Source organism: Mobula hypostoma, chromosome 13 (genome assembly GCF_963921235.1).
Source record: "Mobula hypostoma chromosome 13, sMobHyp1.1, whole genome shotgun sequence".
In the NCBI taxonomy this organism is placed as follows: Eukaryota; Metazoa; Chordata; class Chondrichthyes; order Myliobatiformes; family Myliobatidae; genus Mobula; species Mobula hypostoma.
This window is the reverse complement of record NC_086109.1, coordinates 32362704-32378248: the sequence shown is the minus strand read 5'-3', so window position 1 is coordinate 32378248 and position 15545 is coordinate 32362704. Positions and strand designations below refer to the sequence as shown.

Genomic DNA, 15545 nt, shown 5'->3' with positions numbered 1-15545 from the left:
CACTTCAGTGTTGTATTGATTGCCTAATGCAAACATTCAAATCCCACATTAATAGAAAAATATTAATAGTTTTTATTGAACCATTCATTGTATCTTGACTATGGAAGTAGTTTTCTGAGCGTGGAGACTTGCATAAAGAATTGCGATTTTGTTTCAGCCTGAATTCAAGTCATTTTTCTGAAGTCAGGAAATTGAGAATATCTTAAAATATGTTGACCTGGAAATGTTTCCATGCCAGGGAAGACACATTGAGTGGTGCTGTCAAAGGGAACCAATAGATTAATGTGCCATTACAGACATACACAACAGCAGCATGAGTAATTATCTCTTTTGCTGTTCGTCGATGTGGCTTTGCTAAAGTTGGCTGCACAGAAAAGTACCTCCTTCACTCTGGACTTGCAACCACTAGTGACCCTGATGTAAATGAAGGTTCTTTACAAATTATGCTATTCAGACATGACCAAAGATGTCCTGCGTTGATGTTCCTTTCAAAATAATTTAAAGTTCATCTTCATCTTGGAAAACAAAACATTTTTGATATTAGGCATTTGATTAAGTTTATTTCTTAATAGAGTTGTTGACAGAGCTGAAATGGGTTTAGTGCTGAATATGCTGAAGTATCACAGTTTGACCACCAAGCAGGCCAAGAAATACCAGAGAGATTTTCTTTCCATTCCACACTGCATAAGGTATAACTTCAGTACAACTCAAATGTGAAAATTAGACAGAGAGATAGTAGACCTGTAATGAATCTTGCCAGATTTTCAATGATATAGTTCATTGAGAGGAAAATCATAGACTCTATTATGTCATGGTATGCAATTCTCTCTGACATAAACTGCACCTTAGGAAATAGCTCACGACTCCTCACTGGCAATCTTCTCTCATCATCCTTGCAAAATGACACAATCCAAATCTCCAGAGAGCATCCATAACTCATTGCTGTGACAGACATTGTGTCCTATACTAGTCATTCAGTAGTACCTCAAAAGTACTTCTACAGTATTAAAGACTTGTGTTATTCTTGCCAATTCCCAATACACCAGTTCTTCCCAGATGAAACCTGCTATCTGTAAAAAGTAGCAAGATAGAGTAGCTGTATATTTTTTTTTAAATAGTAAGAGATTGAGAGTTACTGGTGTTCAGAGGGACATTCAAAGCCTTATATAGGGATTGTGTTAACATGCAGCCACCACACTAGGGAGATAGTTTGATTGCCTCTTTTGCTTGTGTGTAAGAGTAAAGATGTGCTATTGTGAACCTGCTGCAGTAATATTTGGAACAATGTGTACAGCGCAGTTCCCTCTCCTTGAATTCAGTGAAGCTTCATTGGATTGATTTGTGGGATGTGGGTTTGTCATAGGAGATGAATGGAAACATTGTGGGCATGTTATGTTGGTGCCTGAATGTGTGGCAACACCTGCAGGCTGCCCCCAGTACATCCACAGGTGCTGGTTGTTAACAAAAATGAAGCATTTCACTGTATGTTTCAGTGTACATGTGATTAAAAAAAAAAGAATCTGAATCTGATTGGACCTGCTTGTATTCTCCAGAAGAACAAAAGGTGATTTATCTGAGATATTTAACATCTTTGAGTGTTAACATGGTAGATGCAGAGCTCATGGGTGACTAGAATCAGGAATCATGGTCTCAAAAAAATAGGATCATCCACTCAGATCGGAGGTGAAATGAAATTTCTCCACCCAGAAAGTAGCAAATCTTTAGAACTCCCTTCCCAAGAGAGATGAAAAGCCTCTGTCACTGAGTATATCCAAGACTGAAATGGATAGATTTTTAGATATTAAGGAAATCAGTGGATATCAAGGGTTTGGTGCAAAAAGGTAGCCCTTGAGGTAAAAGATCAGGCAATACCTACTGAATAGGGGAGCAAGCCTAGAGGATTGAATAGCTGTCTCTTGTGCATTTTTCTGTTTTTTTTTTAAGCATCAGCACAGAACATAACAAATCATTAGGATATTTTTATACCAGTCATATTAGTTACTTACACTGCCTAACCTATGTTTTTCAGAGAAAGATTGTATCTGGCTTCAGTATCTTCTAGTTATCTTTCTAGCCTAAGGCACTGGATATAAGAATTTCACATAACTCTGGGCTATTTAAACAGACAAGAATTTGTATAGATAGGTACATGGATAGAAAGGCCGAGAGGGATCTGGGTCAAACACTGGAAAATGGGACTAACACAGAAAGGCATCATAGTTGGCATGGATGAATTGGGCTCAAAGGCCTGTACCATATAACTATATGACTTTCTAGCTGTGAGTGAGATTTAGTTTGGCAGGTTTTTTATTCAGGGATGTAAACAAAATATTGAAACAGACTGTAAATTAACATAAATATTACAAAAATAACATATAAAATCCATAAACTATTTTTTTGGAAAGGACACTCTGCCTTTTTCCAGGCCAAGAATCTCAACTTCAAAAGAGAATGGATAAATAACGTTAAGATAGCCAAGAGATTTCCCAATGTAATGTAGAATTCAGGTTGAGATTGGGTTCTACTGTTTTGTTGAGTCTAGTGATGTGGAGTGGAGTGAGGGAATATTTGAACAATGGCACTGCCCTTGAACCACTGGATACATGGCCACAATCCAACCCATAATCCTATGTGCCCACTAGGTTGCTGGAATCAGATTATTGCTATGGTTAGTATATTACTTCCATCTCAATAAATGAAATGACTTGATTTTCACATGGACTGTGGCTCTTACAAAGTTTTAATTCCAAGTTCACCTGTCACCATGTTCAACATTTATATAACTTGGAATATATGTAACATGGTAAGGTAATGTTAGACTTGAATGTCTTAAAATTGGAGAAAGATGCAAAGTGGTACAACTTTAAAGGACTGGAAACAAATGACTAATTTTAACAGAAGCCTCTGTGGGAATACACTCCGGTCTATAACTACATATAAATAGATAAAGGCTATTCAGGGTAGTTTTGCCCGGGTGTAAAATTCAAATCCATTCCACCGTTTCAAACTTGACCCATGGACATAATCTTTATCATACCTGCCCGAACTGCCCATTGTCATAAAAACAATCTGAACCATGTTATTGCCCATGGACTGACTGAGTCTGACGCAGCCAGAAACTATTCTGGGAGACGTTTGTAGAAAGGTTTAACAATTGCAAAAATGTACAGACCTGGAGTGACCCAGAATATACACCCGACCAGCACCCAAGAAATACAGTTTGGGTGCAATTGGATGTGGTTCTACAGCGCTGATTGCCGTAAAGGGAAAATAATGTAGTGAAATTCCGGGAGAAAAGTCGATGAGTAATTCTGAGAGAAATCCAGAAATGAAGAAAGCGTTTGTCTGCCAATTTCGATCTAAATAAATTACGCATACCCAATTTAAAATTTCGCTGACCATGACAGAATGTAGGAGAAACACTGATACTGCCCTTTACAGGAAAAACAAAATGAACTCTGCATTCCGTTGCTGATGATATGAACAGTGAGGACTGTTTCCAGTAGCAACAACCATGTGGCTTCTGAAGCAGAAAAGCAGAATCGGAGATTTGTTGTGCTACTGATTGTTAGAATTTAGTCCAGTTTGGACGTGTTTGTTATACTACACCGATAAGATTATTTGCTTGTAAAAAACAACTGGACCACACAAATTACAATACGCATTCAATTTATTGCTGCAACTTTACTGTTTCAGTGTTTTGTCTGAAAAGAGGGAATTAGAATGTACTCATTTTGCTCATTACACATTGAAACGACTGTTTATGAGAAATGGAAAAATACTTTTAAAGTATGATTTTATTAAATGTAGTCTAAAAGAAAAACTCAATAATACCTTTCAAAATTAATTTAATGAATTGCACTTTGAATGACCTTTACTTGGACTGCGCTGATATGAACCTGTAGTAATGCAATAATCCAAAGTAATTGGAATGCTTTTATGTGACATCGTCTTTGGCTTTTGATATTCCCTTCTGAAATAGTACATCAGGTTTGAATGTTCCTTTGTAATTAAGTTTTCATCACTGATTCATATTCAAGAGGGTTCACTTCAGTACAATCACCCTTCTGATTTTCTTACATTCCTAGAATTACTCGCTAGTTATTATATTGATCTTTTAATGTTAATTGCATCCCAAGGGCAATATAAACTTCACATAGAATAATTTGCAATGGGCACACTGAAAAAGGTCCTTATTGTACTAAGCTTTACATTTAACATTTCAATATACAGTAATTCACAATGGATTAAAATTACATCACTGTTAAATGTAAAACTCAATGCAAAGCAAATATTGTAATGATATACTGCAAGTACTGGTTACTTTGTTTGACGTATAAAATTAATGCTCATTTTTGTGTTCTTAGGATTTAAAACCTGGTAATTTGGCCATAAATAAAAATTGTGAATTGAAGGTAATGTATTCTTTATTTCCAATTCTGAAGCTAGGGAAGTGGTGTTGAGGTGTGAATTGAAATTCAAGTGCCTTTAATTGTAAAAATAGTAGTATACAGTTATAGTGAAGAATTAGACAGGATAATTAGATACCAATTATAACATAAAACAAGCTATAAAGATCACTCAGTCCAACTTCATGTTGTCTTCCAAACAGGCAGGAAAAACTTACTCTTTGATCCATCACATTATATGATCTCTTGCAATATCAAATGCAAACAGTATTTTAAATACTGTAAATTGTCAAAAATAGTAGTTGAAGCAGGCACATTAACAACATTTAAAAGGAAGAAGACCCTAAAACAAAATGGCAGAATTAGCACATTCAACCCATCGAGTCTGCTTCATCATTCCATCACGGCTAATTTATTTTCCCTCTCAACCCTACGCTTTTGCCTTCTTCCCATGAGATTTGTTGCCCTTACTAATTAATTTCAATGAGATTTCCCCTTCATTCCTCTAAATTCCATTGACTACGGGCACTGAGCTATCAAACACTCCTCATACATGAACCCTTTGATCCGGAATTATTCTTGTGAACCTCCTCTGGATCCTTGCAATGCCGGCATATTCTTTCTTGGATATGGGACCCAAAAATGCTCGCAATACTCCAACCGCGGTGTGACTAATGCCTTATAAAGTCTCAGCATTACAACTAAGAGAAAATCTGCAGATGCTGGAAATCCAAGCAATTCACACAAATGCTGGAGGAACTTAGCAGGCCAGACAGCATTTATGGAAAAAAGAACAGTTAACGATTCAGGCTGAGACTGCCCAAAATGTCATCTGTACTTTTTTTCTATAGATGCTGCCTGGCTTGCTGAGTTCCTCCAGCATTTGTGTGAGTTGGCAGCATTACAACCTTACTTTTATATTCCAGCCCTCTTGAAATGAGTGCTGACATTGCTTTTGACTTCCTTACTACTGACTCAACCCATAATTTAACCTTCAGCAATCCAACTAGGACTCCCAAGCCTCTTTCCACTTCCAATTTCTGAATTTGCTTCCTATTCAGAATATAGTCTACACCTTTATTCCTTTTACTATTCCCTTCACTGTATTCCACCTGCCACTTCTTTGTCCATTTTCCTAATCTAACCAAGTCCTTCTGCAAACTCCCTGCTGCCTCAAAAGTGCCTGCCCCTCCACCTATCTTTGTATCATCCACAAAATTGGCTATAAAGCCATCAATTTTGTCATCCAGTTCATTGACATACTGTATAACATGAAAAGAGGTGAACAAAGCATTGACCCCACAGTAGAACACTGCTAGTTACTAGCAGCCAACCAGTAAAGGTCCCCTTTGTCCCATTCTTTACTTTTTGTCAGTCAGCCATTCTTCTGTCTACACTAATATACTGTGTTTTCTGAAATGCCATTGACTCTTGTTTAGCTGCCTGCTGTCTGGCACCTTGTTAAAGGTCTTCTGAAAATCCAAGCAAACAACATTCACTGACTCTCATTTCTCTGTCCTGACTGTTATTTCCTCAAGGAATTTCAACAGATTTGTCAGGCAATATCTCTCCTAAAGGAAACATTGCTGATTTCAACCTACTTTATTGTGTGCCTCCAAGTACCCCAAAACCTCATGATCCTTAATAATGGATTCAAACATCATGCCAACTATAAAGTCAAGTCAACCTGCCAATAATTTCCTGACTTTTGCATCTCTCCCTTCTTAAAATGTGGAGTAACATTTGTGATTTTCCAGTTCTCTAAATATTCCAGAATCTAGTAATTCTTGAAGGATGTCAACTAATATCCCTACAGTCTCTTCAGCAATATATTTCTGAACTCTGGGTGAAGTCCATCTAATCCAGGTGACAATCCACCTTCAGACCTTACAGCTTCCTGAGCATCTTCTCCTTAGTAATAGCAACTACACTCACTTCTGCCCCCTGACTCTCTTGAATTTCTGGCATACTGTTGGTGTCTTCCACAGTGAAGACAGATACAAAATACTTTTTCAGTTTGTCTGCTATTTATTTGTTTCCTATCATTACCTATTCAGTGTCATTTTCCAGTGGTTGGATGTCCACTCCTAAAATGTACACATCTGAAAAAAATGGCATCCTCTTTTATATTATTGGCTAGCTGACCCTCATATTTCATCTTTTCTCTCCTTATTGTTTTTTAAATTGTCTTTTGTTGGTTTTCAAAAGCTTCCCAATCCTCTGTTCTTTTTGCTATATATGCCTTCTTTTTTGCCTTTATGCTGTCTTTGACTTCTTTTGTCAGCCACAGTTGCCTCATCTTTCCTTTAGAATACCACTGCTTCTTTTGGATGTGTCTGTCCTGCATATTCCAAATTTTTCCCAGAAACTCCAGCTACTGCTTTTCTGCCATCATTTCTGCTATTGTTCCCTTCTTATCAAATATTCCCAGCTCCTTGCTCATGTCTCTGTAGTTCCCTTTATTCAATTGTAATACCAGTATATCTGATTTTAGCTTCTCACTCTCAAACTGCAGGGTGAATTATATTATACTATGATCACTGCCTATCAGGGTTTCATTACCTTAAGTTTCCTCATCAAATTTGGTTCACAACATCCAATCCAAAATTGCCTTTTGCCTTGTGGGCTTGACTGCAAGCTACTCTAAATGGCCATCTCATAGACATTCTACAAATTCCTCAGCTTGGGAGGTAACACCAACCTGACTCTGCAAACTACTTGCATATTGAAATCTGCTATGACCATGGTTACACTTTTCTATCTCCTGTTGTAATTTAAGACATAGGATCAGAATTAGGCCATTTGGCTCATTGAATTTGCTCTGCCATTCCATCATGGCTGATTTATTATCCCTCTCAGCCGCATTCTGTTGCCTTTTTTCCATAACCTTTCATGCTTTGACAAATCAAGAACCCATCAATCTCCACTTTAAATATACCCAATGACTTCCGTAGATTCATCACCCACTGGCTAAAGAAATTCCTCCTCATTTCTGTTTTAAATGGACATCCCTCTATTCTGAGGTTGTGCCCCCTAGTCCTAGCCTCCCCACTATAGGAAACATCCACTCTATCTAGGTCTTTCAATATTTGATAGGATTCAGTAAGATCCTCCACCCCCATTCTTCTAAACTGTGAGTACAGGCCCAGAGCCATTAAATGCTCCTCATACATTAACCCTTTCATTCTTGCAATCATTATCATTAACCCTTTCATTCTGGGAAATATTCTTGTTAACCACCTCTGGACCCTCGTCAATGCCAGCACATCTTGTCTTAGATAAGAGACCCCAAACTGCTCACAATACTCCAACAGTGGTCTGAAAAATGCTTTATAAAGCCTCAGCATTATATGCTTACTTTTATATTCCAGTCCCCTCAAAATGCATTTGCCTTTTGTGCCACTCACTCAACCCGTAAGTTAACCTTTAGGGAATCCTGCATGATGACTCTCAAGTCCCTTTGCGCCTCTTATTTTTGAATTTTTTTCCCATTAGAAAATATTCTATGCTTTTTATTCCTTTTACAAAGTGCATGACCGTACACTTCCCTACATTGTATTCTATCTACCACCTCATTGCCCATTCTCCTAATCTGTCCAAGTCCTTCTGCAGACTCCCTGCTTCCTCAACACTGCCTGCCTCTCCACCTATCTTCTGCAAACTTGGTCATAGAGCCATCAATTCTGTTATGCAAGTCATTGACATCATATAACGTGAAAAGAAGCAGTCCGAACACCAATCCCGGCAGAACACCACTAGTCACTGGCAGCCAACCACAAAAGACTCCATTTATTCTCACTCTTTGCCTCTTCCCAGTCAGCCAATCTACCCATGCTAGTAGCTTTCCTGTAATATTATTGGCTCTTACCTTGTTTCACAGCCTCATGTGTGGCACCTTGTCAAAAGGCCTTCTGAAAATCCAAGTAAACAACATCCTCTGATTCTCCTTTTACTGTCCTGCTTGTTATTTCCTCACAGAATTCCATCAGATTTGCCAGGCAAGATTTCCCCTGAAGGGCATATTTTATCATGTGCCTCCAAGTATCCTGAAACCTCATTCTTCATATTAGACTCCAACATCTTCCCAAACACTCAAGACAGGCTAATGGCCTATAATTTCCTATCTTTTGCCTCCATCACTTCTTAAAGTGTGGAGTGATAGTTGCAATTTTCTGGCCTTCTGTAAACAATTCCAGAATCCAGTGATTCTTGTAAGATCAGTACTAATGTCTCCAAATTTTTTTTAGCTACCTCTTTCAACTCTGGGATGTAGTCCATCTGGTCCAAGTGGTCTTTCTACCTTCAGACCTTTCAAATTCCCAAACACCTTCTCCTTAATAATAGCAATTACACTCTCTTCTGCCCCTGACACACTTGAATTCCTGGCATAGTGCTGGTGTCTTGCACAGTGAAGACTGATGCAAAATTAAGTTCGTCCACCATTTCTTTGTCCCCATTAATACCCTTCCAGCATCATTTTCCTTTTTTAAGTTGCCTTCTATTGGTTTTTAAAAGCTTCCCAATCCTCCTAGCTTCCCACGAATTTTTGCAATATTATATGCACTTTCCTTTGATTTTATGCTTTCTTTGAGTTCCCTTGGCAGCCATGGGTGCCTCATTCTCCCATTAAAATTCTTCTTTGGGATATATCTATCCTGCGCCTTCCGACTAGATCTCAAAAACTCCAGTCATTCCCATTCTACTATCGTCCCTACTAGTGTCTCGTTCAAATCAACTGTGACCAGCTCCACTCCTATGCCTCTGTAATTCCCTTTAATACATTGTAATGCTGATGCATCTGATTTTAAGTTCTCCCTCTCTCAAACTGCAGAGTTAGTTCTATCAGATTCTAAAGGTTTCTTTATCTTAAGCTCCCTAATCAAATCTGGTTTTTAACACAACATCCAATCCAGAATTGCCCTTTCCATAGTGGGAATCCACAAGCCATTCTAAAATGCCATCTCGTAGGCATTCTACAAATCCCCTCTCTTGGGATACACTCCAAATGATGTTCCCACTCTACCTGCATATTGTAACACTGCCCTTTCTATCTTTCTATTTGTTGTTGTAATTTGTACCTCACATCCCAGCTACTGTTCAGAGGCCTGTATATAACTCCCATCAGGGATTTTTTATTGTTACAGTTTCTTATCTCTACCCTTAAGGATTCTACACCTTCTGATCCTAAGCCATCTCTTTCTCGTGATTTGATTTCAATTTTTTTTTTAGCAGCAGAGCCACTCCACCCTTCTGCCATCTGTCTGTCCTTTCAATACAATGTGTATCCTTAAATGTTAATTTCCCAACTATGATCTTCTTTCAGCCATGACTCAGTGATAGCCAAAACCTTATACCTACCAATCTCTAACTGCACTACAAAATTTATTTTATTTCATAACACCTTCAGTCCTGTGTTCAGCACCCTTTTTGATTATGCCCCCGTGTACACTTGATCTCATCCTACTGACTGCAATTTTCCCTACCATCTGCCCCTCCAGCAAGGCTGAGGAGGTGAAAATTGTATCAGATTTAACGGTAAAATATGTCATTCTTTTTCTTTTTATTTCCTACCTGATAAATTGACAAGCTGCTGGCCACAGAGGAAACTAACAGCAGAACTCTACAGCTGTGGACTAGGAGAGGTGGTTGCGGCAATAAGGAGAGGATTGGAAACTGAAGACTGGGACTTGGAAAGGAGATGGTGGGTGGAGGAAGGGGGGAGGGGGCAATGGTAGAATCTGGGAGAGAGGTGACATCAAAGGTAGGCTGAGCAGAGTACTTCTGCTCCACTTGGTCAGCAGGGCGTGTTGTGAAAAGCAGCTGATGCTCAGACAAGGAGTTCACAGCTCCCCCTCGGTGCTGGGTTTCCAGAATCCTGTGTGAGGCCAAACTGCAATGTAGAAGTTTAATTTTATTATAGCTCATAAATGTTAGGCATATTCATTTCTGAATATGGAGTCGGGGTGTGAGTCAAGGGGCATGTGTCTATATTCAACCCCATCTATTTTACTTTTCCCTTTTACTCAATCTGTCACTTTCTCCTTCATTTTGACCACCTGCCTTTGTGGCTTTACTAAACATGGACATGTGGCATCCTCTCCCATCATTCAAGTCCCACTTGTATTCAGATAAAGTCCTTTATGCTGCAATTCACTGTTCTCCTCTTTTGTGTCTTTTATATTCACCAGATTCTGACTGAGAAAGCCAGAAATCTTAGTATGCATAGTCTTATTCTGCCCCAGGAATACTCCTTGGTATATTGATTATATACAGTATTGCACAATCACAAATTCTTGTTCTTGCAAAGTTGGTGTGGGCGTAAATATCCTGTTGCTTGGCAATATCAGTTGTCTAACAACTTTTTTTGTAAACTGCAACAAGTATTCCCATGAAAATTTATGATTGGTATCATTGAGTCTACTGGGAAAATGAACCATTAGTTCCAGTATAAAGAATAATGGAAAATAGACTAAAAGTCTATTTGTAGCATTGACTGCCCATATTATTTCTTTCCTGATATTTGTTCTAAGTCAATGAAATCAGTCATCAGAAGGGAATATAAGGGACTTGTCACAGAAGAATGTGCTTCTTAGATTTCTATCTTCAGAGGATTTGCAGATAGTGAATTACAACTAGATCTTTGAAATTCTGATTTTATTCCACTCCATAAACTTTTTTCCATTAGTATTTCATTTATTGCACGTATTACTGCAGTGAAATTCAGCCTTTCTACCAAGATATTTCGCAGGATAGCAGATCCCAGTTTTGACATGCTCTTATTTAAAAATGATAACCAATGAAATTAAAAGTGGCTGGATCATACTGAATTTGTATTAGCTGAAATAAAAGCTGGATAAAAATAATTTTTTTGTTATCTATTAAATTAAACTGCATATCAATTTTTAAGTAAATGTATATCTTGGTTGCAGTTTTATTATTTGAAAATTTTGCAAGGAGTTCTGAACTAGTCAATTAAGATACTAAAAAGTTATTAACATTTTGGATATGACTCAGGATACAAAATTCTACATCTTATCACCAATTCTGCTTTGTCATGTCTAATCCTCTGTTCTGAAAATAAGGCAGTATGGTATTAAGTATATCAGTAATCTACATTACCCAAATATGATTCATCCAATTAGCTTAAGCAATCCTCTTTATGTCAGATCTTACCTGCTTCTCTTCAGAAACTTTTAATGGGAGGAAATGTTGGTTTGAATGACCATCAAATTTATCTCTGCTTATTCCTTACCATTTATTGACTTGTGGTTGTTTGGATATTTCGCTGTGGGTTGAGGGCTTCTCTTTCTAAATTGCAACTGGACTAATTTTTGTTGCACAATACAGTTAAATCCTTTGGCTTGTACTGACAATGAAAGTGGAATGAGCTCCTTTCTCATTAATAATGAGACAAAGCCTACTTAAAACCAATGGAATAGAATGTAGCAATTGTAATACACTGAAATCTAAGTTAATGTTTAGCTTACTATTTAAAATAAATGGTAATAGAGTTAACCAGAAATAAATGTTTCAAATTGGATCTTCATATTTGTAGATCATTGACTTCGGTCTTGCCAGACACACTGACTCAAAAATGACAGGGTATGTGGTTACACGGTGGTACCGTGCACCTGAAGTCATCTTGAACTGGAGGCATTACACTCAGACCGGTGAGTTCGATTGCATCTAATCACACAAGTCATTTACTTTCAGGCAAAAATGTTTTTATCACAACATGATTAAATATTTATAGTAAATCAACTTGTACTAAAATGTAAAATGCTGATAATACAGAAGTTGGTCAATATTTAGAAAAAAAACAAAGACTGTCACAGTTCAGATAATAAATGGCATTCTTTTATTGTTAGTGGTTTTGGTTTCACACTTTGAATTTTGGTAGATTTTGTTGTAAAATGGCAAAGGCTTCTTAAAAATTACTGTTGAATATTGTTATCTATTTACATATTGCCTTCAGAGATTGTATTAAAATTATTCGAAAGTACTGCTCAGTCAGCTACTGCTGACAGAGCAAAACAGTTTATTAGCAAAATCAAAGTTCAAAGGTTAATTTATTATTGAACTATAAAACTTGAAATTCTTCCTCAAGTAGCTTTGAAACCAAGAAAGAAGAGAAAGGCAACATGATCATCAACTGCCAAAATCCCTCCTCCCCACACAAAAAATGAACAAAAAAGGAACAGGTACACCAACTCCCAAATACCTCCTCCTACACAAAAAAAAACAAACAGAACGGAACAGACACATCGACCCCCAAATACCTCCTCCCGCACAAAAAAATGAACAAAAGAACAGGCACATCAACCTCAAAATCCCTTCTCCTGCACAAAGAGCTAATGGAATAGGTACATCAACCCTCAAATCCCCTGCCCCGCACAAAACCATCGAGAAAGATCAGGCAAAAAAAAACATAGAATATTAAAAACTATAGGACTGTAAAAAGTCTATAGTCCAAGTTCACATCCAAAACGCAGAAAACCTGGTCCATGCCCTGCCGCAGACCTTTCATGGACATGAGTATCATAATTTATCTTTTTTATGTTTGAAGGGAGAAAAAGTAATAATACATAAATGTTAATGTTCCAGCATTCTCGGTCCACGCCATGCCGTATGTCCCAACACTGATGAGACTGCACATATTACAGATGCTTCACTGTATTGGAAGGTGATGATGGGCCAAATCTGTAGAATGTGGAATTTCTTTTTATATTTCCCTCCAGAGGCAAGCAATTCATAGTGGGCAGCAAGGGCTGGATCACACTCTGAATGTATGATATAATTTTCCTGAGGAACATTTACTAATGATAGTAATTCATCTTGGATTGTGAAAAAGCAATGCAGAAGCACCAGATTCTGCTCACTTCTGAGACCTATTTTTATTTATGAATTAACAGGACATAATATCTGGTTCAAAATTAAATGCAGTGTTTTGCCCATTTTACAACCATGTAACAGCTTTCTTTTTTTTGGTTTTCAATTTCAGTTGATATTTGGTCCGCTGGTTGCATATTTGCTGAAATGTTCAATGGCAGGATATTGTTCAAAGGAAATGACTGTATCCTTTCATCCAGAATTGATGATGTAATTCATGCTTACCTATAGACTCCTAATTTTCTTGGGCTAACTTATTGCAGTAGTTAAAATATTAATATGTGACTTAAATTAGAGAACATTATTTATTAGTCTTGTAATTTACAAATGGAAAGGAGGGAATCAATTATATAATCTTCTTATTTTTAGTCATTCTCAATATATGCTAAATATTATTTATAATATTTTATTTCTAGTAAAATTTTACGTTATGAAGAACAACATAGAATTATGACCTTTCAAAGAGTTCCTAACTGGTTGAAGAAGGCTTAGAAGTGCTAAACAGATCAAGAAGGTTACCAGGTTTAGGTCTCTGATCGAAGCTTACTTAGATGATTTCACCTCTGTCAATGGACAGAGTACAATGATTTTTAACTTAAGTAGGATACAGACAAAATCACTCTAGGTTGCTTCCATTGATTTCTACTAGATATGGTGCAGGTGTAGTCATGGGCTCATTTTGGTGGTATGGTCTCCTGCTTATTGAATCCTTTTCTTGCCTAAATCCATACAGGCAGAATGACCACTCGAAGTACTTTATAGTTGTTAGGTGCAGTTGTTAGGGGGATGTGACTTTTTTTGTTGATTTGGACCAGTCTTATAGGTACAATATGTTTAATATCCAGTTCTGAAGTCATGACCTTCTCAAGCAATGTTGTGAAATGAGGTGAGAATTCCTTGAGAAGGAAGTTTTACTTCACTCTTGAATCTTCATGCTTAAAAGTCAAAGAGGTGTTTGCAACTTCTGCAGACAGTTGAACTACAATGGTATTAAAAACTACTATCAACGACTGGAGATGATGTGGAAATATTGGGAATGATAATTCTCTGCCTTTTGGGCATGTATTTTCATGATGCTGTTTGGTTTAATTTTTTTCATGTTGGTGCTTTTGACATACTTTATTTTTAGCTTGAATGCCGATTAATTTATATTCATCATGCATACACATTTTAAAAACTAAATCTTATCTAATTTGTTAATCAGCTGAACCAGTGATTGCATTGAATTACTATTGCTGGAAATTGAAATATTACAGTTCAACCTACTTTTATTCATGATTATAGACAGAAATTTTAATGGCAATATTGATTCTTAACCAAAAGAATCAGACCTAGATCAGCTAGCGAAGATTATGAAGATAACAGGAACTCCTGGGACTGATTTCATTCAGAAATTAGAAAGCGTTGAGGTAATGCACCATTAAAGACTAGATTCTCTGCACTGTTTTACTTTAATAACTTCTGCAGTTTTAATAAATTTTGAGTACTTCATTTACTTGTTGGCCTTTGAGAATTTCTTTTGAATCATTGTAACAGTACACATTAACAGCCATGAATTTTGATGTGATATCTGTCTTTAACAGATGCTAGTATTTTTAGTGTACTCCAATAAATGTTGTATATTAATGCAAGGCATTGAGCCCCTAACCTAAGTATCTAAATATTTTCTGATTTGAGTTAGGTAATATCAGACACTACAGATACCATCAGTAAGTTGACCTGAATTTTACATTTCTGTTTCTAGTACAATTCACAGTATGTGATCAGACAAGCCAGAACCAGCTACAGTGGATTCTGGTTAATTGGGTCATCCGTTAATCAAGGCCACTTATTTGGAACAACTCTTAAACAAAAAAAAATTGAGAAAATAGCTGGGATTCCCTTTGTCTATTTGGGATGCTATGCCCCTTAATTAGGACAGGAGAATGTTGCTGAGGTTTCTAACTAGTGATAGTTGTGTGGCCATTAGACAATACACCATGCTTAGAGTGAACAGTTTTTAAATATTGTCACTTGCATGTATTTTTTTTTTAAAAAACAGTGATTTTTGCACTGATAGTTGGTGAGTAACAAGCACTAAGAGAATTCAGAACTGTTTGCTATCTACAGTTTCAAACATTTAGGCTTGGAGATGTCAGAAATGGCTATAAGTAAAAATGAAATGATTTCACAACTTCAACAAGTTAGGAACTACAAAGAATTTGAAGGTATTGACAATCATCTTGAATGTTACAATGAAAATGAAGA

The 15545-nt window shown here is 37.0% G+C and overlaps 1 protein-coding gene across 3 annotated transcripts in view; it reads left to right on the top strand.

The window, feature by feature from the left end:
• Nucleotides 1–15545, top strand: part of LOC134355521 (mitogen-activated protein kinase 13-like) — a 74279-nt gene that overhangs the window by 42996 nt on the left and 15738 nt on the right. For all 3 annotated transcript variants that reach the window (XM_063065518.1, XM_063065517.1, XM_063065519.1), the window contains 4 exons: nt 4368–4415; nt 11965–12079; nt 13411–13482; nt 14628–14707. In XM_063065518.1, coding sequence (XP_062921588.1) covers nt 4368–4415; nt 11965–12079; nt 13411–13482; nt 14628–14707 — 315 coding nt within the window. The remainder of the gene's footprint in view (nt 1–4367; nt 4416–11964; nt 12080–13410; nt 13483–14627; nt 14708–15545) is intronic.